Genomic DNA, 26,929 nt, shown 5'->3' with positions numbered 1-26,929 from the left:
TGGTCAAATCCACCTTTCCCCATGTTAGCAACGGCCCTGAAAACATGTATTATGTTCTGTATTTGTATTGCCAATATGATCAGCTAATTTTTAAGCCCGCATCAGTAATTTCCCCCTGTTTTGTAATATAGCTCTCACTGTATGTGCACAATTTAATGCACCTCCCCCTTGCCGCTCTTCACTCTAGCCTCTAGGGCTTGTTTACATTTCGCTACATTTTCCTGACAAGGACTGGAGACGCTATATTGTTTTGAGTAAACGTGCAAATGTCGCTCTAGACACCACCATCCGAGGTTGTGTTCACCACATTTTCGATAGAGCCCATGGGAGTTTTGCAAGTGTGAAGACAATTTTGTTGGGACTGTAGTAAGTTCTTGCTCTGTGCACAAGCGTGTCGCTCGAAATTCAAACACCAACAGAAAAGATTATGGTTTATGCTTAATGTAAACAATGCTTAAACCTCCCTGCTGCAGACAACTAGCCATTATCGTTTAACGCAAACAGCACCTCACATTGCTGGATCTTATTAGTCTACTGATACTTTACTCTTCTACTAAGATATAAACAACTGTCAAACTTTTTTTTTGAATACTTAAAAACAACTATATTATAACGAAGGGACAATTGGGAGGAAATAGTAGACAGACAGGCATGTACAGGAAGACGCAGAGTAAAGGCCCACACAGTTGAGATGAGATTCGAACACCCGCTCGCTGGGGTATGTGTGGTTAGACTGCTACGCTAGACTCTGGCACTCATGTCCACAGGTGCTTTTTCAACATGGCCACAAATCCACTCCCTCTACTGCTCAATTTGTAAAAAACTAAGTTGGCATATATGCCTACTGTAACTTAACTAGACAGTTTCCTCAATATTTTGCAACTCCCACAAAGACATTTTGCAAGCAGTCATCTTTTATTGTGAGCCTGAGGCAGAACCACCCACTTCATGAATTTCAGTGGCAAAGTTGAAACATTACTGGTAAAACAAATTGATAGGTTAATTAAGCTACTGAAACACCACAATACATAACTTTTGCAACAAAAAGAGTTTTTTCCTCCTTAAGGTTTAAACATTCTTATCTGTAAATCATTTGTTGTGCTAGTTACTCCTTAATGTATCACTTAGGCCTACACTACTCACAGATCAATATTTACATTGTTTTTAGCAACACACAAGTAATATCACCTAATATCGTATAATTCGGTTTTTAACATTGATGCTATGCCTTAATTTATCCATTATAAATTCAGGCGTACCGTATTTTTTACGTTTAGACCACAGCATATCCTGGCATTTCTAACCAACTTAAACACATAGATGAGTGGTTAGCTAGCAGGCTAGCAAACGTTATCTGGTATTACTAGATGAATAAAACATCGACTAATCCTAATAATGAATTGGTTTGACAAAACGGTTTCTTTCTCCCGCCAATTGGCCGTTATTGCTCACGGGAAATTCCCATTCAAACTGTATTACAGTAGAGATTGACTCGTTTTCGTCACGGTCGTCGGAATGTAACTATCCGGTAACTGAGTCCCCCTTCCGTGACGTTTGTCCTATTTGCTTTGGTAGTGGCCGCTTTGCCTTTTTTACGCCGGGCAAGATGGCGGCTGTACTGCCGAGGTGTAGCAGCCGCTCGGCATGAACAATTTTTATTTTATTTTTTTATAAATTGATAAAAATCAATCGGAAATATTTGAACACCGGAATACAAGACGCGTGTACTACTTTTCATTCCATGACATGTATTGATATTTAATTATTTCTATTGTGTTATCGAAGCATTTTTTTCAAGACAAAATGATTACATTGTAGTCGCTCGCTAAACCAGTTTAGCCTACCACCGAGTACCACCCCACACAGCAAACGCCGGAGAAAGTGTAGAATGGGAGAAAAACTAGAACTAAAACTGAAGTCGCCGGTTGGAGCCGAACCTGCTGGCTACCCGTGGCCATTACCAGTATACGTGAGTATTTATTCATATATAGAACAATTTGCCATTACAATTTGCCTATCGAGTACCGGTTGAAGCAGTTCATCTAATATAGTTAGCTTGTTGTGTTAGCTAGCTAAATTCGCTAGCTACCAGCTAGTTACTGTGCTGCTAGGTAGCTAACAAGGTTACTTGGCCAGGGAAGCCATGCAGTCAGTTCGTAGGCGGTCCACCACAGACATATATTTGGAGCTAGTAGTAGCCAGGAGTGGTAGATATGCACGTTGAAGTAATATAAGTGGAAGTCTCATTAACATTATTTATATGAATCAACTTTTTAAGTGGTATCCATCAGTAAGTGGCAAGCATAGTTAACAAACGTTACAATACATTTGTCATTCAAAAGCTAGGATATCACAAACACACGACACAAGAAACATTGAAGCTAACTTGCAACAGTATATTGATTAATATAACTCATCATACATAATCGGTTCCTCGTTGGCATACGTTTAGTTTGAGTTATTCTAGTAACAATGTTTTCTTTGACCTAGGTCACAATTTTGTCTGATTACTGTTAAGCTTTTTTCGCGAAAGTGAGGTACTACTGAATAGCTTGTTTTCTTTAGAATCCCACTAGCCGTACTGTACACTAGCTACAGTAGCGATTCATCTTTTTGAAGTGTGGTTAGACTAATTTGCAACATGTAGAATTCGATTCATTCATGGAATGAAGCGTTACCAAAGCTCTGATGCGGTGTGCCTAAATATTTGAAATGTTTTGAGGTTAATAGTGTGCTTACAGCCGCTTAAATATATTTCTCAGACACTGCCACCCAGTTATATGTATAGCTAGTCCTCTGTTTTTTTTCAGTGAAGTACCTTAATAGTTAAATTTGAATTCTGCAAACTGTGCCCATTGTCTTCTCTCACCCACTATGTCTGTAACCCACTCTTTGTACAAAAAGTATAAATATGGAGCTGTTTAAAAGTGGTTTGTGTAAACATTACCATATTGTTTTTACAGTAAACATAGTGCAGATCCTATGTGAAAGTAGTATTGGTTTCATCTACAGTCTGTGGTACTCCATTGAATATCTTGCTGAGTCAACTTCCTGATATCTACATTTAGCAAAGTCCTCCTGTTTGCCCCTCTGGCTCCACTATAATTTGTACTGACCCTAACAAGGTGTGTTTTGTAAAAGCATTTGAGTCATGTATGGATTCCCAAATGTTTTTGGCCCCTGACCCCATTTTGATTCTTCAATAGGGAATTGTCTCCACCATGTAAGTGAAAACAACAGACAACTTTTACTTTCATTTTTAGACTATGACAGTTCTGTCTGACTGATTTTCATGTTTCTCAATCTGAAAAGAGTTTGAAGTCACTGAAATTAAACCTAAAGGCTTTGGGAAGTTTAGATGATCTACTAAAAGTGTTTATTATAATCAGAGCGGCGCTCAGCTGCTAAATTGTGATGCGCAGCCACAGAGAAACAGAATATTTTAATGAAATACATTGTTTTTGTATTAAGCTGAGTGCAGTTTTACATTGAGCACAGTTTGCCATCGCACAAGCATCAGAGCCGAGCAACAATGTAACTGGCTGTATATAAAGGAGGTTAAAAAGAATATATAAAGTATATATAAAGAGTATATAAAGAAGGTAGAAGAAGCTAGCTAGCTAGCTAGCTAAATGTCACAACTCGATAGCTGCAATATATTAACGTCATGCAGGCAACATTAGAGATTCGGCAACAAGTATAACACTTCTGATTTTTGTGTTTTGTCTGCGTCATATACACTACCATTCAAAAGTTTATGGTCATTTAGAAATGTCCTTGTTTTGACAGAAAAGCACTTTCTGTCCATTAAAATAATACCAATTAAGTGGTACTTGGACTTATTTGCTTGCACATGACTGGCATGCTCTGCCGTTATTTGGGCAACTGTCAATATTTTATGTAATGTCAAGGCATTTATTAAAAACTGTCCATTCACTGTAATTGTATTATTTATTTTAAATATGACGATTAATCGTGTATAGTCTTATCTGGTATCATAGTAATCATTAACAACCTTAAAATCATAATTGGTTTTCCTCTACACTCCGGGGTTGTTAAACCTCCTCCGCATCATCCTATAGTCATGTTTTGACGTCACCCTCTGGGTTCACATCTACCAGGATGTCAGCAACTCTGGACCCACGCACCCTTTGATCCTCCAGGTTTAGCCTGCAACAAGACTAAAAAGACTGACAGTGACAGGACATTGAGTTGTTTGACCCCTTGAGTGTGGAACACACTTTTTGCCTGTGTCAGAGCTGTGGAACTAACTCAAAGGCTGTTTATCTCGGGTAAGCCCTAATGCAACTCCAATTAGACATTAGTCCTGAATTTTTATGTTCGGCAGATAATTGTATCAAGGGAAACAGGAATGGAAGCAGTTGAAATGGTTGTGGGTTCCATGGAGGTTTCAAGTGGTTTTTGGCTGTATTTTCCTTTTATAGTAAATTGCAGTAGATAATGCTTGAACATATAATTTTTTTAACCTGAAACTGCATTTCTCAGAACTGTGGGGAGTTTTGTCTGTTCTTTGCCAGTAGGTCTCTGTGTCATACTACATTGCTCCTTAACGTCAGTACAGGAACTAGGCTGTGCTACTGCTGATGCAATCCTTCACGGTTGGCCTTGGCTGACTTCATTACAACAGACTGATAAAAGCACTGTTGCTTGTCTGGCGTACTGTCAAGAAAGGGCTTTTGCAAACTGTTTTGAACAGCTGCCTCACTGTTATTGTCTTTTGGCGGTAGTGTATTAATCATAAATATAACCTTAGTCTTAAATATCATTAATCTGTCCTGCCCTGAGTAAAGAGACAGCCAGCCAGTCGGTCTGGGTGGGTCGGTTTTTGGGTGGAATGGAGTCATATTTTTCCTCCATGTGTACTACGAGGACTGCAACTGGGAGAGGCAGGCAATAAGACTAGCATTTCAAAGCATTTGATCAGCTGCAGATTTTTCTTGGCATTGTAGTTAAGCCTTTGCCTCACTGTCTGACTATAACTTTTGAGAGCAGATTGCCATTTCAATTCATTTACATTCCTCGTCTCATACGCCGTAATAATACCTCCTGCGCTTCTTCCCAGTAATGGTAGGTTTACATTAGTACTGCTAATGTTAGCCTACTGTCCTGTGAGTTCTCCGTGACCCTTGTTGTGACAAACTTAATTTTTCATTTGTCACCCCACTAATTATTAGCTTTTAGAACCAACAAGAACAGGGTTGCCCTGATTCATATATGTTCCATTACTTCTGACTCCTGTTACACAGTTTTAACCAAATTGTTCCACTCACCCAGAGAGGTGCAACTCACACTGTTGTCTGTAGGTGTAATGTATGCTGCATGTCTGTCTCGACAGTGAAGCTGTTACTACCATATGCTTAAACACTTCCATATGAAGAACACCTGTTGTGCTGCAGAGGCATTTGTTCGTTTGTTTTCTTTGCACTTTAATTAAAGCCAGAATCCCTTTGAACAATAACCTATTTCAATGTCCTCTTCCCTAGTGTGGTGTAAATATTGGTTCCTTTTCAGTGATTAGACATGAAACTGAGACACGAAAAATACAATGATTTAGTTGCATTTGGTTTTGCTTGTGGGTCTTATGTCTGTGTTTGTTTGCTTTAAATGCAGAAATGTAGTTCTTGTCCTAATCCCCAAGATGGTATATATGGCAAAAAAATATTTGTATTAATTGAATTGTTTTTTATGGTCAGGATTGCATGAAGCATCCCCCTTAGTTTTTCCTTTTGAGCCTCTTAAATTAAACTTTGTAATAAGCCAAACCCCATTCGTTAGTGTCTTGAAGCCCTAATAGGACAAGCACATGTTAAAGCAAACAGGCATGTATTCCTGTGCATGGTTCCTCACGACTGATTGAGGGGTTAAACCTGAACCATAATCAAACAGCTTGGAAGAAGACCATCACCATGTTCTATGACGGTTGTTGACTGAGTCCGTTATTTCCTGTGGTGATGATATCACAGCCCCCCCCCCCCATTAGTAATGCTTAGTGGAGCAGACTTGATGCCCCCGTGCCTCAGCTGTGCGTCATGGTGAGGTGAAGGGGGAGTTGAAGAGAGGGAGCGAGTGCGTCACTTCCGCTGACGTGACCGCCGTCGGGGGGCAGAAGAAGCAGAGTAGAAAAAAGAGGAGGGTTGGCTGTTAGCGCTGCTCTCTCACGTGCCACATGCTCTTTTTCGCTCAGCCAGTGTTTATTTTTAGCAACAGTACTGGTGTTACTGTGTGCCATCGCTCTGTTTGAGAGGCAGGAACACCCCCTCTCGCTGTCTCCGTAAACATTTGCACTGTCGTGGCTGATTGTACTCGCGCGCACTGCTGTCTGTCAGGGACTAGCCTAATAACACCTGACACACACGTAGCAGCACAGTTAGCTAACTGGACGCCTCATTTGGCTGCATATATTCCATGATTGGGATTGGCTATTCATAGCAGTATTTTATTCTCTTGTGAATCACTTTGATTCCATTGAGGTGTAATATATTTGATTTCATGTTGTCTATGGTGCTGTAATCACAGCGCTGGGGGTTATGGTTAGCGATGCCATCGCTGGAGTTGTGGAGGTTTTGTGTTGGAAATGTGGAGCCTGGTCACTAAAGGCTGCTGCTGTGCAAGGGACATTCCAGCTGAGGGCAGCTGGGCATGGCTCTCTACCACCTTCCCTCATTTCTCAGAGGCCCTCCCAGTCCCTGTTTTGGAGCAGGAAGCAGAAAGTAGGTCACTGGGTCAGCTCCGGCTGCCAGCAGCCACTGTGGCTGGAATACTGTACTACAGATCCTCCCGTGCTGCCGTAGTCGCAAGAGAGCCCAGACCAAACCCAGCTGACCTCCCAGACCACAAGTATTTAGAGAATACCCACTGGATGCTTGTGATACACTCAGGGATATCTCCTTGTTATGAAGTCATAGTGAGTTACTCTCACTGTGGTAGTTCAGTGGGAGTAACTCAGGATTATTACGTATGTGTATGCAACTGGCCCAGTTTAACTCGGCTGTCTGAACTGGTTTTAGGAGCTATTTGGATGTCTTTACATTCTTTGTCATGTGTTTAACTAAGACTAGCAGTATTATGTGCTGTAGTTACTCTGTAGTCCTCTTGTTGGTTCAGAAATTCATTTTGCATCAACACTTTTTTGTTCTAGGAGGCGACTAACCTCTCTTACCGCATTGTTTCCATTCTTTCTCTAGGATAAACACCACGATGCTGCTCATGAAATCATTGAGACCATTCGGTACGTAAACAGCACTTCTCTTACCAATCTCAAAGTGTGATGCAATGAGTGAATGTCCTTTGAAAATCAATTCCCCTGTATTGACCTTTGTTCTCAGGTGGGTGTGTGAGGAGATTCCAGACCTTAAGCTGGCTATGGAGAACTATGTCCTTATTGACTACGACACCAAGAGGTGAGTTAAGGGATGAGGCATGAAGACCTGATGTTAGATGGTTTTATTCCTGTTATTGATGGTGTATCGCGTATTGGGCGGTTTGTTTAAACTGTACACTTCAACAATTTGTGTTTTGACTTGTCTTTGACTTCATATGCTGCTTTATTGACCAGGGTTTAAAAAACAGATCCCAATGTGACCTTGCTGGTTAAATGGAAGAAAAAAGATTTGCTCTCAAATACCTCTTAAGTAATACTAAGACTTCCACAGTATTTACACAATCAACTGCCCCTTCACTGATTATCTTGAAGATGCTTTATAGGTGTCATTACCTTTTATGTCATTTAGGATTCTTTTTTATTTCATGTGGCAACATTCTTAAAAATGCTGTTTGTGATTAACAAAAAAATGTTTAGTTAGGCTCTGTGTAATGTGTTGTTCATGTGCATAATCAAGAGATCACCATCAAACCTCAGTTAGCCATCAATCACTCAAATCAAACAAATGTATTTATAAAGCCCTTTTTACATCAGCAGTTGTCACAAAGTGCTTTTACAAAATACCTGGCCTTAAACCCCAAGGAACAATCAACAGTAGTGTTGAATTTCAGTGGCTAGGAATAATTCCCTAAGAAGGACGAAATTTAGGAAGAAACCTAGGCTCAGAGGGGTGACCACTCCTCTTCTGGCTGTGCCGGGTGAACATATGAAGAGTACAAATTGTAATGATTAATAAATGCATGTGGGCTGAGTCCAGAGTCTATTTAAACTTAGTCCATGTCGGACTAAGCTCAGATAGCCATGAAAATGAAGGTTTGTAAGCGAGTGGTTTTGATGGCATTGGGCACATTCATGTTATAGTACGCCATTATCTGGGTCCCTTTTTGCTCGACAATGCCACTTTCATAACCAGAGGCCCAAAATCGCAGAGTTAGTCTTTAAGCGATGCTTGCAGTCAAGCTGCTCATATGCAATTACCTTTCCTGCATCCACAGTGCTGAACAAAGTTTCACAAAGATCAACATGTTTTTTGTCATAAAAACATTGATAAGTCATCCCCACCCATGGTATTTATTTTAAAAGCTTCGAGAGTATGCAGAGACTTTGTGACAAATACAACCGAGCAATTGACAGCATCCACCAGCTGGTGAGTTATGGAATATCTCCAGAGGAGTTCATTTTAAAGATTACTTGTGAACACATTGTTTTAGGGCTGCTTAACCCTGTTCCCATAGAGCTACTGTCCTGTAGGTTCTCTTTCCAGTTCTAATCAAAAACACTCCACATTGCAATCATTAGCTGCTAGATCAGCTAAATTCTGTTAAACTGCGATTTAAAACAAAAAAACACAGGAGGGTAGCTCTACAGGAACTCGTTTGGTACCTTAATAAAGACTTGCTCAATTAATCTTTCCTATATTACATTTGCGGTAATTGTTAACTTCCTGTCTGGTGTACATCACAGTGGAAAGGTACGACCCCTCCCCTGAAGCTGAACAAACGGCCGTCCAATGGGCTGCTCAGACACATCCTGCAGCAGGTGTACAACCACTCGGTCACAGACCCAGAGAAGCTCAACAATTACGAGCCCTTCTCCCCCGAGGTATACGGAGAGACCTCCTTCGACCTGGTGGCCCAGATCATCGACGAGATGGAGATGATGGAGGATGACACCTTTGTCGACCTCGGCAGCGGTCAGTGTCGGTTCACCTTGAAGTCTGATTCTGAGTAACGTAACTAGTCTGAATGTTCATCTGTTGGGTCATATGTCTAAATTAGCAGTGTTTTGCTCTTAAATTGTAAGCGTTGGTAATTGCAGGAGTGGGACAAGTGGTGCTGCAAGTGGCCGCGGCAACAAACTGTAAACACTACTTTGGTGTGGAGAAGGCAGACATTCCAGCCACTTACGCTGAGGTGAAATCTCAACATCCTGCACCAGTCTCCATGGTTTTGGACGTCTGTTCCATATGGTTGTCATTAGTACAAGCTGATTTTAAAATTAGAGGAATGTCTTTGCTTTTCCTTTCAGTCCATGGATAAAGAATTTAAGAGGTGGATGAAGTGGTATGGGAAGAAACATGGGGAGTATACGGTATGTAATATTTCTTTTTTAATGACCTATATGTGACACTTAAACACAGACCTTGTCTCTGAGTCAGATGTGCAACTTCTGCCTCTACTTTAAAGCTGGAGAGGGGAGATTTCCTGTCTGAAGAGTGGAAGGAGAGGATAGCCAGCACAAGGTATAGTACCTCTATTTAAATTGGAGACTTCTACTTTCATTGAGATTTCAGTGTATCAGCACCATAGTATGTGAGCGGATTTGTGCTTTTGGAAATCCAATCCCATCGCTCTCCTAGTGAAGATTACCCTCCCTTGTCTTTCCCATAGCTCTGCTCAAAAAATATTGCCCCTCCAAATGCGCTCCATTCATTTTTTGTTTAGTCATAATTAAAACAGTCAGTCAATTTTGTGATTATGTACATTGAGTATTTTTGTTTTTGAATATTGCCAAGCCATATAATATTTGAATGAAAGCTAGCTTGTTTTTATTGACAGCAGGAAAGGATGAGGATGCAGTGTAAATAATCATCATTTCAAGTTGTCTACACATCTATGGGTCTTTTAACCAAAATGTATGGACATTAACAAGTAGGACTAACATTATGTAAGTTTAGTTTTCCAATAATATTATAATTAACAGATTATGTATGTGAAGTAAGCTCTACTCGGAACAGTAATTGTGGGCTTGAGTGAGAACCTTCTGGCCTCCTCAAGTAACGCTCCTTGCTCTGCTTACATACTCTGATCAGCCTTTCTGAAGACATGGGGGGGAACACAATCTAAGTCTAATGGAAAGCCTTTAACTCGTTTTTTTTGCAAATATGTGTATTCTACACTGAACAAATATATAAATGCAACAATATTTTAAAGATCTTTCTTTGTTAAAATTAATATTAGGAGATCTGTTAACTAAAAAGGTTTTTGGGCCCTTACCTACGAAGGGAATTCGTATAATTCCCTGTCGTAGGACACCATTCAGTATCTGTTGTGATCACCATTTGCCTCATGCAGCATGACCCGTCATTGCGTAGTTGATCAGATTTTTGATTGGGAAATGTTGTCCCACTCCTCTTATATGTCTATGTGGAGTTTCTGGACATTCAAACATGTTGTACACTTTGATCCAGAGCATGGCATACATGATAAATACGTAACATTTTCCTAAAATTATTCTAATGGCGGCTTATGGTGGAACAATTAGCTCTCTGGTAACATCTCTGATGGACATTCCTTCAGTAAACAAGCCAATTGTACTTGACATCTTTGGCATTATGTCACCACGGCCAATGGCAGTGGGCTTTTATTGTCCCCAGCAGAAGACGGGCCCATGTAATAACCATTCTCCTTAATCAGCTTCTTAATATACCACAGAGAAACTTTCCCTAACAGGCTGTCCCCCATGAAATTTGGGACCTACTGATGTCATGTTGTGTTTATATTACCGTTCTCTGTTTACTGGACTCGTTAACCTCAATGTAGTCTGAGCGTCTCATCAAACAGTAATGATATGCACAGCTTAATCTTGTGTGTTTTCCTTGTGTTCCTCTCTCCGCCTCTCGCTCTTTGTCTAGCAGTGTTATTTTTGTGAACAACTTTGCCTTTGGTCCGGAGGTGGATCACCAGCTGAAGGAGCGCTTCGCAAACATGAAGGAAGGTGTGTAGCCAATGGAACGTCCGTCAGCTTCTCTCGTGTGGACAACTGCCATATGATTGTTACAGCAAACGGAGTACCTGGGTTCATTTTTAATAGTTTGAACCCTGAGTCCGCTGCTTTCCATGAGCGGTAACTACAGAGGGTAACTTGCGGTAGCCAGTGGCAGCTGTGTCAACACCCCACACTTGAACTCTGATCCTTCAACAGTGTGACCTCTTCCCCACATGACCCCCTGTGTTTTAATAGCTAGACATTATAGCACCAGCTATATTGGCTTTAGAGATTCTACATCTGGGTCTCTATACATCAGTGTTTGTGTTTCAATCTCAAATTGCCTTTTGTGCAGAGCCTCAAGGGATGACTGTGTTTTTTTCTATTTCAGGTGGGAAAATTGTGTCCTCCAAACCCTTTGCACCTCTAAATTTTAGAATCAACAGTCGAAACCTGAGTGGTAAGAATTCTGTTTAGAGATGTATGTATTGTTGACATACTCTGATGCGTCTTAAATACACTAGCATGGCTTTTCATGAACTTAATGAGTTTAATGTCCCCTCTTTGTTTTTCCTTTTCAGACATTGGCACAATAATGAAAGTTGTTGAGCTGTCTCCATTGAGGGGTTCAGTGTCCTGGACAGGGAAGCCAGTTTCCTACTACCTGCATACGATAGACCGCACCATAGTGAGTGTCTTCCTTACTCTATTCTCTGACCCAAGGCGCTTACAATGTTGCAATAGCAGTCGCTTGCAGTGACGTATGCTTCTCCATCACTGCCTCTGTCATTCTGTATGTATCAAATACCATTGAAAATAACACACCCGCATCATATTTGGTGACAGTGCGTACGGGAGTAGTACTCAGAAAATGTTTAGTCGGACATGTCCCAGCAGGAAACAACTGCAACTGCTGCTATAGCCCTGCAGTGGACAGAGGAGATGTGGTACAGAAACAGGTGATGGAGAAACCAGCATTAATTTTACGTTGTACCATCGGTGTTTTCAACCTGTTTACACACATTGAAGACTTGCTCGCTTTGACCTTTTGAATGTTAACTTTCTATCTGACATGTGTTGCCAGTTGAGCTTAGAACAGAGGTGGACAGCCTTTAGTGTATGGTGCCAATTTACAGGAGACACCGCATGCTGGACATTGAATTGCATGTCTTAGCCACACTCGCCTTTCTAAACATTTTAATTGTAATTCGAGCCTAATCAGTTCACTTACAAATAGCTAAAAATAATTTAATTTGAAATCCTGATGTGGCCCCCGAGCCTAAAAGTTTGCCCTCCCCCTGCTGTATGGAATACTCTGACAAACTCAGTCAAGTCCACAGCAGAAGTCTTTTTTGGAAAACAATGCCTTTTCCAAACCAATGCTCTTTCATTTGTTTTTTCTAATTTGTCAAATTGCTTGCTGTGCTTAAAATTGTATCGTTCTATTTTCTTATTGGCTTGATGCTGGTCAGTAAAAGTTGTGCGTGTACAGTCTAAAATGTCGAACAAACAAATGAAACAGTTGACTAAGTCTGTAATGTGTCACGTTGCTTGTGGCAGTGGAAACAGTGAGGTCATCTTTGCATCTGTAGCACCTCACATGCACTTGTTTGAGGGCTTATGGACAGTGTCTCAAGAGAACAACACTTGGAGAGTGACTTCTGCTGTGCTACTGTGTCCTTGTGGGTATGTTTGTACGTGATACTTTATTTTCTTTTTCAGCTTGAAAACTACTTTCATAGTCTCAAAAATCCTAAACTCAGGGTAAGCTCCATAGTGGTTCATCGGTCACTATATTTGATATTGTATTATGGCAATACTGTTGAAGTAAATCTTGTGTTGGCAATTCCCAGTTTACATGCCATGCTGAACGCTTCATGAGGTAAACAAGACTAAGATGTTCCGTTTTGTTTTAGGAGGAGCAAGAAGCAGCTAGGCGTCGTCAAGACAAAACAAATAAAGACAGTAAAAGCAACAGTACCACCCCAACCAAGGCGAAGGAGCACAAGGTATGTCTGTTCCATTGTCGCTTGATGAGGTGGCTTGACAAGCCATATATTCCTCCTTATCTAGTCTCATGACTCCCTGTGACGAAACGATGGCTTCTAGTAGCTGTAGGGTTGGGTTGTCTCGATCACAATAGTCCCTCCCCCCGTGTTCCTGTCAGGATTCCTGCGGGGAGGACGAGCGGCCGGGACTGGTGGCAGTGGTGAAGGCGTCGCCTAAACCCCGCCGCGCCAGTCTCCTCAGCAAGGGCCGCAAACTAAGTGCTCGGAAGCGAGGCCGTCCCAAGAAGGCTGCAGTGGCTGCAGCTGAGCGCAAGAGCAAGAAGAGCCAGAGCGCCTTGGAGCTACTGCATGCCAAGACCCTCTCTGCAGCGCCGTCTCAGGGTGAGCCTCCTGCTCTGCTGTTATCTCGCTCACACACACGCTTTTATCGTGGTTTTTTCGCTGACTTCCTTTCTTGTCTCTGCAGATGCATACAGGTCACCTCAGAGTCCCTTCTTTCAGCTACCTCCTAAAGTTCAGCACTATGCGTCTGGGCAACTGCTCCTGGGCCCCACTCCTCCCGGTCTACAACAGCTGCTGGGTGAGTTTTGTGCCCACGTCTCCTTGAGTTATCGCACAGAGCCAGCACGGCTGTCAGGCCTGATAAGTCTTCTTTCTCCTCCCTCAGACAACATTAAAGTCCAGTACCTCCAGTTTATGGCCTATATGAAGACACCTCAGTACCACAACAACCTTCAGCAAGTCCTGGAACAGGAGAAGGTAAACAGGAAATATCCCTCAGTCTATCCTGTGAATGTTAAAAATTGCTGGTCTTGCTGTCACTTTAATGCATAGCATTTAGATTCACCCCATAAGATGTCCCTCAACCCTCCCTTTATCCGTCATGGTGGGACTGTTACCAGAATGCTGTCTGAGTCAGTCGCCTTTCATTTCAACTTGTGTTCCTCCTTATGTGCCCTTGTTTCCCCTCTGAAGCTCAGACACAGAGAGCTCTCAGGGCAGGCTGAACAGCTTCAGACGGTGTGTCAGAGCCACAAAGAGAAGATCAAAGTCCTCTTTCACACCAAACTAGACGAGGTACGTAGCCATTGGTGAGGTGGTTCATGTCTATTGAAACTAACTCCTAATGAGAAGTGTGATTCCTTAGATGTCTTTGTCCTCTTGTTTCCCTCAGCTGGGAGTGAAAGCCCTGACCATGGAGGACCTGCTCCAAGCCCAGAAGGAGATCTCAGCCCACAACTGTCAGCTGAAGGAGCAGACCAAGCAGCTAGAGAGGGACATGGCTGAGCTGAGGGACCACAGCCTGCTCCTGGTAAGACCACCTCTGTTCCTGACTGGCTTCTGTCTGGCGCCTCTTTCAGAATAGGGCTTGTCTGCGTGCATGCCAACTCTAACGGCCGGTCTCTATGTGTCAGTTAAAGTCTCGGTGTGAAGAGCTGAAGCTGGACTGGAGCTCTCTGTGTCTTGAGAGTCTGTTGAAAGAGAAGCAGGTCCTGCGCAAGCAGATCTCCGAAAACCAGCGACACTGTCTCGAGCTGCAGGTACAATCCTTACCACTCAGCGCTGTGTCCTCTGCCCCCCTCCCCCCCACCTTCTCCACTACATTGAAGGACGGACAGGCTAACAATGTGTTCCTAGTTGGTTTGTGGCATAATGGCTCCCCCTGGTGTTGGTTCTCAGATCAGCATTGTTGAACTGGAAAAGAGTCAGAGACAGCAGGAGCTGCTTCAGCTGAAGTCTTACAGTCCCTGTGATGGCTCCCCCTATCGCAAGGGCCTCCCCGGCTTGGATGGCCGCCCACCCCTGGACCACGACACCCCCAAACTAGGCCACGGCGTCGGCCTTAACGGCCTCAGCCCTGAGCTGTCCATCAACGGCACCGTCTCGCCCTTCTTTGACAGAGGGGCCACTAAGGGGGAGCTCCTCTCCCGCTACCTTCCGATCTCCCCTGACCACGAGATTGTGCCCCCCACACCAGATGCACGGCACAGGCAGTTGGGTCACCCCCTACCTGACTACACCCGCTTTTCCCCGGCCAAGATCGCCCTGCGCAGACACCTGAACCAGGACTCCAGTACCCCGCACTTCAGAGGCCTGGGCTTCACCGGTCTCAGGTCAGATGTCATCAGGCTGTCGTAGTGGTCGTTTGTCCTGAAAACACCACCTGTTGTCTGTTTGTAGACGTTCGCTGTGTTGCTCATACAGTGTTTTTTCCCCGCTGTAGGGGGGAGACGGGTGCAGTCATCTCTCCACTAGGTGCTAAACTCAGCTGTCCCTCTCCCAACTCGTCTGACAGTCAACAAAACAACATCCCCAAGAATGCAGAGAGGGTAACTGTCTGACTGTCTCCCCTGACCTGACCCAGTGTGTCCCGCTGAGTCACAGCATTTACTCTCCCTGTCCCACCGGTCCCCTTTAACTGCCGTCTGTCTGCATGTCTGTCTGTCTGCCGGCCTGTCTGCCTGCCTATCTGTCCCTGCGTGGTGGATGTTCAGGGGGGTAAGGAGAAGAGTCCAGTGGGTGGTCAGGGTGACACCATCACCAGCCTGCCCATCAGCATCCCCCTCAGCACGGTGCACCCCAGCAAGCTCCCGGTCAGCATCCCCCTGGCCAGTGTGGTGCTGCCGAGCCGCGCGGAGAGACTGGTGGGTACAGGGGGTACGGGGGGGGGGTGTAAAGTTAGCTTCGCCGACGTCGCTAACATCTGCCCACTGTTTTGTTCTTGTAGAGAAGCACACCGAGTCCTGTGTCTCAGACGGGCCAGACCAATGGTGAGTAATCATCCACTGGACGATGTTGCCGCCCTCGTCCTGCCCCGCCGGCATCCAACCCCCTCTCTGTCCTGTCCCAGGGTACTCCTCCGGCTCAGGACTGATGAATGGAGGCTGTCACTCTGAGGACCACGACGATGCTGCCTCCTCCCCCCTCCTTCACAGTGCCCCTCCTATGGGGCCGACGCGAGGCCACAGCCCCCCTCTCAGCACCGGAGGTGTCCTCCAGTACGCCGACGGTCCTCCGAGAATCCTCCCTGAGGAGGGGGCTGAGAGGCAGGGTGAGTCCGACTCGGAGCCCCAGGACGGCGAGTCAAGGCGGCGTATGTTCTTCTCTTCCTCCTCATCCTCCTCGTCTTCGTCGTCCTCTGGCGGCGCCGGGTCCCGTCTCCACCTTGGGTCTGCTAGGCAGGGCACACATCACCATAGCAACCACCACCACTCTCCACTGTCCCAGCTCACGCAGACACACGGCCACGGATCTCACGAGGGCCGCAAGCGCGGGAGGAGGAAGCGCAGCTCCACGGGGGCTCAGCCTGGCAGCGGATCCCCTAAAAGGAGGTCATTTCCTGGGCTCGGCTCCACCAGTCACCCCTCAGGATCACCACTCAACATTAACTCAATGGTGAGTTCAAGCCACGTTCAAGTTGATTCCCTCTCCACAGCTTCAGTGGATGAATTGTGTGTGCTTGTGTTTTTGGCTACATAATATCTTCTGAATACTTACTCGAGGGTTATGAGTTTGTTCTGTTTGTCTGTCATATTAGGTGAACAACATTAACCAGCCTCTGGAGATAGCTGCCATCTCTTCCCCGGAGCAGTCTGGCTGTAGCCCGTGTGGAGCAGATATGGACCAGCCCCCGGTGCTGAAGAGGGAACGCCCTTTGGAGATGAATGGCTCAGGACGCTACTCCTCTGCACCCAGCTCTGATGATGACTCCGGGCATCCTGCTGACAGCTCCAGCTCAAGGTGTGGACACATGGGGGACAAACACGGGCTGCTCTTTAGTGGAGGGAAGATTGTGTGGTGACCAATCAGACTTACTTTGGTTTTCTAGTCTGGAGGGACAGAGCTTCCCAATCTACATGTGGGGGTTACGTTTAACCGGACACACAACTGGGCGGATTATAGTTTAAATGCCTCCCTTTTCTGATTGCAAATAATTTATGATTAATATATTACAAGACATTTGTCTGGCTCTCCATTTCATATAAAAAATCCTGATGTGGCCCCCAAGCCAAAAAGTTAGCCATCCCGTTGTCTAAAACAATCTGCCCAGAAAATATGACACTATACTGTAGGCTATAATAAAACCATAACTCAAGCTCATGGGAATGCACATATCCAGGAATTAAATTTAAATGGTGGTTGAAGAATGTTGAAGAAGGATCATTCCTGAATGAAAGTGGTTGTGTTTTTATTACAGAAACCATATACTATGTTACTAAGTTGTTTTTGTCATTGTGACATTGATTCATCTTAAATCTTTATTTTACTTGCCAGAGTTTCAAATTCAAATTGAGCCCAATAATCTCTGCTTGATATACAACCGTTTCCAAAAAAGTTGGGATGCTGTGTAAAATGTAAAGATAAATGGAATGCAGTGATGTGCAAATCATTTAAACCCTATATTCAATAGAAAATAGTACAAAGACAACATATACTGAGAAATGTTTCTTGAAAAAGATATGCCGACTTTGAATTTGATGCCAGCAACATCAAAAAAGATACTACAGGGGCAACAAAAGACTGGTGGAATATCTCACAACTGATTAGGTTAATTGGCAACAGGTCAGTTACATGATTGGGTATATAAAGAACATCCCAGAGAAGATGAGTCTTTCAGGAGATGGGGAGGAGTTCACCACTCTCTGAAAGACTGCGCGGGATACTTGTGCAACAGTTTAAGAATAATGTTTCTCAACGTAAAATTGCAAAGAGTTTGGGGATCTCATCTATGGTACATAATATTATTAAGAGATTGAGAGAATGCGGTTAAATCTCTGTACACAAGGGACAAGGCCGAAAACCAATATTGGATGGCTGTGATCTTCGAGCCCTCAGGCACCCCTGCATTAAAGACACAATTCTGTAGTGGACATCACTGCATGGGGTCAGGAACACTTGTGAAAACCATTGTCTTTGAACACAGTAAGTTGCTGCGTCCACAAATGCAAGTTAAAACTCTACCATGCAAAGAAGAAACCATACATACAATATCCAGAAAAGATCCAGATTCTTCTCTGGGCCCAAGTTCATTTAAGATGGACTGAGGCAAAGTGGAAAACAGTCCAATCAAAATTTTAACTTATTTTTGGGTATCATGGACGCCGCGTCCTTCGGACTAAAGAGGAGAGGGAGCATCCGGCTTATCAGTGCACAGTTCAAAAGCCTGCATCCATGATGGTATGGGGATGCATTACTGCACATCGCATGGGTGACTTATACATCTGCGAAGGCACTATTAATACTGAACAGTATATACAGGTTTTGGAGCAATATATGCTGCCATCCAGACAAGTTTTATTTTTTATAGGGAAAGCCTTGCTTATTTCAGCCAGATAATGCCTAACCACATCTCTGCACATATTACAATAGCATGGCTCAGTAGTAAAAGAGTCTGGGTGCTAAACTGGCCTACCTGAAGTCCAGACCTGTCACTCATTGAAAACATTTGGCGCATTATGAAACGAAAAACATGACAAAGGAGACCCTGGACTGTTAATCAGCTGAAATCCTGTTTCAAGTGAAGACGACAACATTTGAATTTAAAAGTTTCTTTCATTTTTATTTGTTTTTTAGAATTGAAAGGAAGATTGCCACCATTTCCTTGGAGAGCAGGGATGGACCAGGGAAATCAGGGGACAGTGAGTGGGGTAAGGAACATCCAGTGCTACTTTGACAATTGTAAACAAAAACGTGAAGGAGCCCATGGCATGTAAAAACAAAATGTGTACAAATATTTGTAAAAATATGTCATGGTTTTCACTGTACGCAAAAATTCTAGATATTTCTGTATTATATTTGTATTTAGAAAAGGCATGTTCAGTCCGATTTATTTCATTGTTGTATTTCTTTGGAATAATGCCTACTCACACTAAATATTCAAATAGAAATGTTGTATATTCAAATACATGCTGAGCTAGTACTTTATCATCTCATCCTTCATAATCAGATGATTTCGTAATGTCTTTCCCACATTCAAGGCCCCAAGTACCAGGAAGTACCAAAGGAAGCAGAAAAAAACTCAACATTATCATGCCTCCATAATTGATTTTAGGTTGTTCTTTTCTTTTATCACTTTTGGTGGTTGGTAAACATTGGAGGAGTTTCAGAAATGTTATCAGTTGAAAAGCATTTTTACCAGGGATATAACTGGAGAATCACTTTTGGATTATATATATATATATATATATATATATATATATATATATAGCGCTGTATATATTGACAATTCAGATAGTATTCTGCTTGTTCCTTTATTCAAAGGGGATTCAGATAGATGTGCGTTATTACACATTAAAGACGCAGTGCTGGGGTTGTGGCAATAACACAATTGGGGAGGGGAGAAAAAACTGGGGTGCCATGTAATCAGGGGAATGAATGGTCTTCCATCAGGAGAATTATCTCTAACACATCAAAAAGCACCTAAAATGAATACATTTCATAATTGACAGCAATGAGTCCAGATCTGATTTTAGCAGGTTAATTACAGGCAGCTTGCTGCAAAAAAGCTGACCAATTTGTGAGTTTGGGCTGTCGGATGTTGACGTTAGAACCGAAATTCTCACGAATAAAATTTTGTGCAATGTTGGAACTTCAATAACAATGTGTGGCGACCAATTATTTAACATTCATCAATTTTGTTTTTTAAAGGTTTTTACAGTAGTAATAGCATAAAAACAAGCAGAAATGACCAGTTGGCATCTGCAGTTAATGTTTTAAGTTAATCTTTCAAATAATATTTTTCTCCATGAAATATCAGATTGACATATTCCCCATTGAAACTTTCTCGCTGGTCTGCATCAGTTTGCATTGACTTGTAATGTCCGTATACTCGCTTTACAGTCGCAGTACAATCCTCCCAACCCACCCTGGACTAGCTAGTATTACACTGGTCTCATTCATTAAGGGAGGAGGAGACAAGTGTCATTGTGTAGAGGCAGTGTTCTAGGCAGTGTTCTAGGCAGTGTTCTAGGCAGTGTTCTAGGCAGTGTTCTAGGCAGTGCCCCTTTAGGAATGTGTGAATTACTTGAGTGTCCCAGAGTGTTTATATTTGGCTACATCTGTTTTTATGTCCTCATTGTTGTAACAGGAAGAAAATCCGGAGGCAGCAGTGGTAACAGCACAGGTAGTGAGGTCTCCTCTTCCTCATCTTCGTCATCCAACAGCAAGTGGAAGTCTACCTTTTCCCCCATCTCTGACCCCAAGCAGCCCCAGTCTGAGCTGAGGCAGGGGGGCTCCCCCTTCGGCATGGGGCGAGAGCCACGGGGCACAGGTACGGACTCAGACTATGATCACAAACAGCAGCAGAGGAGGGGGTGCGATGGGGGTGGGGGTGAGTCCTTAGGGTCTCAGTACGTCCCCCCTAACCCCTTCCTTAGCCAGGAGTCCGGTGGCCGTTCGGGGGCAGCCGCCCAGGGAGGTAGCGGCTCTGAGAGGCAGGCCACGCCCAAACAGAAACCCAGGGGGGAGTGGGAGCTGAAGACCTCCAGCGGCATGAGCAGCAGCCAGAACCTCTTCATATCTGCTGCCAGCGGTGGCATCCTGACTGGGAAGGTGGGAGGAGGCCCTGTGGCCGTCTCCTCAGCCGCAGGAGCTTCTGTTGGACAGTACCTAGGGGCCCAGTTCCCCCTTGGGGGCGCCTCTGTCCTCCAGTCGCTGTTCGGGGCCCAGGCGCCCGTCACCTCGGTGAATGGGGCCTCGCGTCTGGTTAACGGACACGCCACCCTGGGGAGCTTCTCCAGTGCTGGTCTTGCCGGTGGAGCAGCTGGAGGTGAGACCCGCTGACACACAAAACGCCAGGCTGTACGTTGGGCAGAACCGTAAACGTTGGGTTGTGGGTAGGAGGTGAGTGAGGTCCGTGTTTGGATAGGGATGCCCTGTTAGACCGGTACAGAGTAGGTCCATGGGAGAGGCCCACTGTTGGAAGCAGGTAAGTGTGAGAGCCTTGTGCGGCTGGTCCCAATGCACTCGCTGCTTTGCTTTGCAATGGACTGAAGCCAGGTTGGACACCCTTGGAAAATGCCTAACACCTTGAGTCCATAGCGAGTGTTTATAGACCTGTTCAATGCAATCATGGCCACATGCATGGACAATGCCCTTTATAGGTCTAAATGCTAGGATGTATAGCTGTTCTTTGTTGATTAGCTAATGTTATTTTACATCTCTGAAACATTGACGAATGACTGTGATTAGTAATTAATCACAGAAACCGAATCAGCATTTTCTTTGGGTGTTGTTGTTACTGTTGCTGGTCTTGTGTGTCATTTTAGAGACATTTCACTGTGACTTAGAAGAAAACAGTGCATTCAGAGCGGAGGGGTGGCCTTGAGCTCTGCTGTGATATTGGATTGAATGTCTCAGTGAATTGTCTCTCTGCTTTCTGTGTGCCTGTCTGTATGACTTGCTTGGCGCTATGCAAATCCTAGCTCAGCCCCTTCCCTCTCTCTCTTTATCTCTCTCTTTATCTCTCTCTTTATCTCTCTCTTTATCTCTCTCTTTATCTCTCCCTCTCTCTCTTTATCTCTCTCTCTTTATCTCTCTCTCTTTATCTCTCTCTCTTTATCTCTCTCTCTTTATCTCTCTCTCTTTATCTCTCTCTCTTTATCTCTCTCTCTTTGTCTCTCTCTCTTTGTCTCTCTCTCTCTGTCTCTCTTGCTGTGTAATCCGCAGGTATTTTTCACCACGTGGTGCCCTCAGTGTCCTCCCATCAGTTTGGGACTGTGTTGTCAGCCTCAGGAGGCCTCGGCTCTCTTCTCAGTCTCTCCTCCTCCCAGCAGCACCAGCACACGGCCCCCCCATCAGGTTCCTCATTCCTGGCCTCTGTGTCCTCCTCCCTCCCTCTGCCCCAGTCCCAGCACAGCCGCACCCAGACAGTCTTGCACACTCCTCCACCAACCGCGCTGTCCCTGCCCCCCCCTCCACCCTTACTCAATGTTTCCTCCTCTTCTTCAGTCCTCTCTTCTTCTGAGCCCCCTTCCTCGTCTCGCTCCGAGGTCTTCATCTCCTCCCGGCTGGTTCCCTCCTCCCTGCAGCACCAGAGAGCACAGTCCTCCCTCCCCATATCTGTCTCCTCCTCTGCTTCTGCTGCTGCCTCTGTCTCCCTCTCTTCCTCCTCTCGGAATTTCACAGTGCACTACCCCCCTAACCTGCCCCCTCCCCCCCCGGCCAGTAGCTCAGGAGGTGGGGTTAGCATGTGGAGGACTTTGGGGTTGCCTGCTTCCTACACATCAGCCTCTCAGCACCTCAGCTCCTGGCCTAGATAGGGCACAGGGTAAGGGGTGGGTAGGTGGGGGAGGGAGGGAGGGACGGGGGAGAGGTGGGGAGAGAACCTGGTAGGGAGCGAGACACAGGCGACCTGCTTTAATCTGTACTCCCTATGCTGCTATTCAGGTGCACTACGGTAAGTTACACTCCTATTGTAGGTCTGTGAATAAATCACCTTTTAAAACCAATGATCACAAATCTGTTCATCACAAGCTCTCATGTTAGCCCAGCCCTTGTCCCTGCTTATCTATGTGCCTTTGGACACCATCTGTTTTCTGATCCTAGCTCTTACTTCTCTTTTACAGGTAACTGAAGAATATCTACCTCAACCCGATGTAACCTATGCAAATGGACAGGTGTGGACCAAATGGATTCGGTGCTCCAAAGCCTGTGAAACCACAACTCTGTACTGGGAATCGACACACAGAGCTGAGCGCACACATGTACGCGTAACGCACACCGCATTCGGCCACTCACTTCCACGGCATGGCATCCTGAGCAGAGCTGAGCGTTCATGGTAGCGTTTGTGTCGTGGGTTGAGGCCGACTTGTAGTAGGTTATGTATCCCGTCCTGAATGAATCTGTATGCCGCCTGCTCTTTGACCTGATAGAAACACATGACATGCACTGTTCCCCCAGCAAATGGTTGAAGAGGTACATCACTGTCACCATGTAACCTGGTGCTAGTCCAACCTGTTAAATACAGACAAGAAAATGTTTTAAGACTTAATTCCCACATTTGACCCGAGATGAAAGCACAGTTTTCCATTTCACTGATGCCTCCGTGTTGTGCTGGTAAAGGCAGATGGTAAGTTGTGGGAGGCACCTGTGGTGCTATTCTCACAGCATTCCCCTTTTGTCTGTCGTCTCACCACCTGGTGCTATGTCCTTATCCTTTTTGCGTGCGCACGCCCACACAGTCTAGGCCTGAGACGGTTGTACAGGCCGTGTTCACAGATTCACTTCGGCATCACTCTGGGCCATTTGTATATTCAGAGCATTTTTCTGGTGGAGCTTTGCACTTGGGACTGTCCGAGTGCTTTATGGTTGATGTGTAAGATTGATTGGAAGTTGTGACCGACATCAGTTTAGCCCCCGAATTAATGTTCTAGGCTAGCTTAACTGCTTCTTCCAGATACCATTAAGATAACACCTGAACATTTGATTCACCCTGTTTTCATGTTATCAATGTGGTTAGTAACTTACTGTCAGCGATGCTGGTTTTTACTTAATTTGCTGTCCATAAGTATTTAGACAGTCCAATTTCTTTGTTTTGTCTCTGTACTCTAGCACATTGGATTTTACATGAAACAATGACTAAGAGGGTAAAGTACTTTGTGTTGCAATTTGAGGGTATGTACATCCATAAACTGTGAACTTAGGAATTACCGCTCTTTTTGACATAGTCCCCTGGTTTTAGGGGACCAAAAGTAATTGGACAAATTAACAATCGAAAATAAAGTTGTGATATTTAGTACTTGCTGAATGCCTGAAGTCCGACATCACCAGACACTGGGTGTGAACATTCCACTGCTTGGCCCACTTGCTTTAGCAGTATGTTCGGGGCCATGGAGCTGCTCCAGGCCGATGTGCCATCCAAAGAGTTTTAAGGCATTTGGTTGTATCTGAGCATAGTTACTGTACACTTAGCTGATGGCAGCAATAGGATGAATTACTTTTATTTCATTAATGACGAAAGGTAAGCCAGTTCCACAGGCAGACAAAAAAATCCCAAAACATAACACCCCTTCACTATGTTTGACAGAAGTTTGTATGCCATTTGCTTTTTATTTCTCCAGACTTCCCTCTTGCCATCCCTGGTACATTGTAATATTTGTCTCATCTATTCACAATATCCTTTTCCAGAACTCTTCCAGCTAATTTTGTTAATGTTTAGGCCATCCTGCTTTTGTGGCTCAATAGTGTTCTTGCACCTTGCCATGCAGCCTCTAGTTCAGCTGGTCAAGTTTTTGCGAATGACAGTGGATGACAAATCCACACTTACTTCCTGGGAAGTGTTCCCGATCTGTCTGACACTTCTTTGTCTTGTCTTCATTATGGTGATGAATCTTTGGCCTTTGTCTACCAGGTCATTTTCCATTGCTGAGCTAACCAGTGCTTGCTTATTTTTTTTTTCTTTACTGTTTTGTACCAAACGGTTTATTGGTGCACCTGATGTTTTCCTGATGTCTTTGATATAGTAATTGTGCTTTATCTGCTCCATGATAGCCATCTTGACTTGGACTGACACATTTGGTCCTTGTGTTGTCAGACAGCAAAAACCGACTGCAAATGTAAAGCCGAGAATCAATACTACTCATTGACTGCTCTTGTGTGCATACACCTAATTATGCAAACTAACATACCTGCCTAATAAGAAGAAAGTCCCCCCTAATTTATGGCAATCTACAATATATGCTGTTACTTCTAAACGGGTCATCTGATATGGATGGAAATACCCCCAAATTAAAGTGGAGTCTGTACTTTAAAATTATTGTCATTGTATCATTTAATATCCAAAGTGCTTGTGTGCAGAACAAAACTCATTTCACTGTCCTAGCTCTTATGGACGTGTTTATACACAGCAAACCTAGTTTATAGAATTTCACATGTTTTCATTAAAATGCACCCTAACACTGATACTTAAATTGCACAAGCATAGAAATCCATCCATTCTATTTAATTGGGCTTCACTCTCTAAAAACATGTCTCTGGTCTAGGACGGTTTAATACCCTGTCCTGCTCAGGACTAGGGACCATGCACCTCATCAGCTACTAACGCCTGATCATTTCACCGTAACCCCTGATTTCTCCTTACCCACTGATCATTTCTCCTTACCCACTGATCATTTCTTCTGTGAATGAAATGATAGACCACATTAGCTTTTGCCTAAGCTTTGAAACAAGAAGCTGTTCGTTTCAACACTGGATAACTTCTATATACTCTGACAACATGCCTGGTGCTGCCACAGTAGGTTAGTAGGCTGAGAGTGCAACAATTTGAATGACGTTGATGTCGTGCTTGTCAAGTCAAAGTATCTTTTGTGATTATTAACAAGACAGTATCTGGAGATGAAAAATTAGGCCTTTTGTCTCATTCACTTTAGCCCTGTAGGCTAAGCTGTGTTAACAGCTGTGAATTTCAGAAGGACTGATGTAATTGGGTAACAGGCTTTAGTTACAGAGAGAATTTGTAATCACTACTTATAGAGCCAGTTAAAGTGCTAGGGACCCACAACGCAATGTGCATTTTTCACTAAGCTTCTTCGTTTTGCTTTTATATCCCTACCGAAACACTGATACAATGGAAATGCAGGTGTTATTTTGGGGCTCTTATGTTTTTTGGGTTGTATTCAGTCTTGTCTCTGGAATCATACCTCACTGAGTTCACATGGGACGGGAAGAAAGCGGTCTGTAGACCTACACGTCACCTTCCTTTTGTGCAACCTGTGCTACCTGCAGATACCTTCACTCACACTGCGAAATGCATGAATAACAAACTACTGGGCAGTTTTTCACACACCATTTAATTTGACTTTGTATTTCATTTTTGAATGATATTTTACTGTGAATGGGAGACATTCTCGGACTGTATAATTGTGTATAATTTAGATTATATTTATGCTGTCAAATTCCTCCCTTTGTAAAGTTTTTTTTTTTTTTTTATCTCCTGAACCATTAGTTTAGAATGCAATAGGTTTAAGTGTCTGTACTTGACTCACAGTCTGAAAACAATGGTGCTACAATCTGTAAAGAAGAAAAAAATTGGACTGTGCCTGATTTTATTTATACAATATTTAGAACATCTATAACTGTGTATTAGGTGCTTCTTATACACAGGAACGTTTTAAATGTCATTGTTTGGCATTCTTGTATTTAAATGTAACTATCAGATTGAATTGTTTTAAGCCTAGTGTACAACTGTAGACACTGCTCAATTTGCAACCAATATCTGTCTCAGAGTTAAGAAAACCATTAACACTCATGTGTTTTCACACTATTTTGGCATACTGTGGAACAGCCTTTTGCTTTGGGAAACTTGCAAGTTGTTCAGGACTATTTGTAAATGCATGTGATACACTGTGTTTTGTACACATTAGTTTATGTTAAGGGTGAATAGATGCATAAGAAACTCCTAGATTGACTTTAGGGGTATTATATTATTTGTCGTGGGACACAAATGTGTGACTCACTTCTACAGCCTGTCAGACAGGTTGTTTCTGGACCCAAGAGGGAGACGGCGAAACAGTGGGGTTCTTAACCCGGGGTCCAACTATGTATGGAGTGAAACACCCTGACTGTTCAGTGTCATTGAGGGTTATGTCAGTCACATGGCACAGTCTTCTCTGACATACTGTTCTTATGGAGATACTCGCTTGATAATGCTTCTTCTATTATGTGCATGACAGATTCAGACAGACAGTAGACACAATTTGGATTGTCAGGTGTAGTTCATGCTTTTAAAATCAAAACTACTCTCTGAAACATCATGCCTTTCAGTCATTGTGTAAAAAAAAAAAAAAAATAGATTTTAAAATATAAAACAAAA

At 43.7% G+C, this 26,929-nt stretch overlaps 1 protein-coding gene across 8 annotated transcripts; it reads left to right on the top strand.

Moving 5' to 3' along the window:
* Window positions 1–1,571: 1,571 nt before the first annotated feature.
* dot1l (DOT1-like histone H3K79 methyltransferase) lies at window positions 1,572–26,905 on the top strand. 8 transcript variants are annotated; one of them, XM_029121469.2, is made up of 28 exons: window positions 1,572–1,969; window positions 7,206–7,249; window positions 7,347–7,421; window positions 8,486–8,549; window positions 8,867–9,095; window positions 9,221–9,315; window positions 9,431–9,493; window positions 9,589–9,644; window positions 11,040–11,119; window positions 11,502–11,570; window positions 11,692–11,798; window positions 12,833–12,874; window positions 13,027–13,119; window positions 13,278–13,500; window positions 13,586–13,699; window positions 13,787–13,878; window positions 14,095–14,196; window positions 14,294–14,431; window positions 14,535–14,660; window positions 14,800–15,233; window positions 15,344–15,449; window positions 15,615–15,764; window positions 15,848–15,890; window positions 15,971–16,515; window positions 16,658–16,860; window positions 18,694–18,767; window positions 20,207–20,887; window positions 21,787–22,410. In XM_029121469.2, the coding sequence occupies exons 1-28, from the start codon at window positions 1,889–1,891 to the stop codon at window positions 22,377–22,379; spliced, it is 4,722 nt and encodes a 1,573-aa protein (XP_028977302.2). In that variant the 5' UTR covers window positions 1,572–1,888; the 3' UTR covers window positions 22,380–22,410. The 8 variants fall into 8 exon arrangements, 7 of the variants coding, with proteins under 7 accessions (XP_028977302.2, XP_028977301.2, XP_010870004.2 ...); XM_029121468.2 differs by having other exon boundaries at window positions 11,037–11,119; XR_002197092.3 differs by having other exon boundaries at window positions 1,573–1,969; window positions 11,037–11,119; window positions 20,207–20,961; window positions 21,787–21,839.
* Window positions 26,906–26,929: the final 24 nt, after the last annotated feature.

This window comes from Esox lucius, chromosome 8, assembly GCF_011004845.1.
Source record: "Esox lucius isolate fEsoLuc1 chromosome 8, fEsoLuc1.pri, whole genome shotgun sequence".
Classification (NCBI taxonomy): Eukaryota; Metazoa; Chordata; class Actinopteri; order Esociformes; family Esocidae; genus Esox; species Esox lucius.
Note: the sequence above shows the minus strand (reverse complement) of the source record. Positions and strands in the feature narration are given on the sequence as shown.

What these genes read in the sequence shown, in the direction of transcription:
- dot1l (XM_029121468.2), top strand. Translation starts at nt 1,889, where the DNA reads ATGGGAGAAAAACTAGAACTAAAACTGAAGTCGCCGGTTGGAGCCGAA. An exon ending in CGGTCTACAACAGCTGCTGG is followed by an intron (nt 13,700 to 13,786) that starts GTGAGTTTTGTG and finishes CTCCTCCCTCAG; the next exon opens with ACAACATTAAAGTCCAGTAC. An exon ending in GGGACCACAGCCTGCTCCTG is followed by an intron (nt 14,432 to 14,534) that starts GTAAGACCACCT and finishes TCTATGTGTCAG; the next exon opens with TTAAAGTCTCGGTGTGAAGA.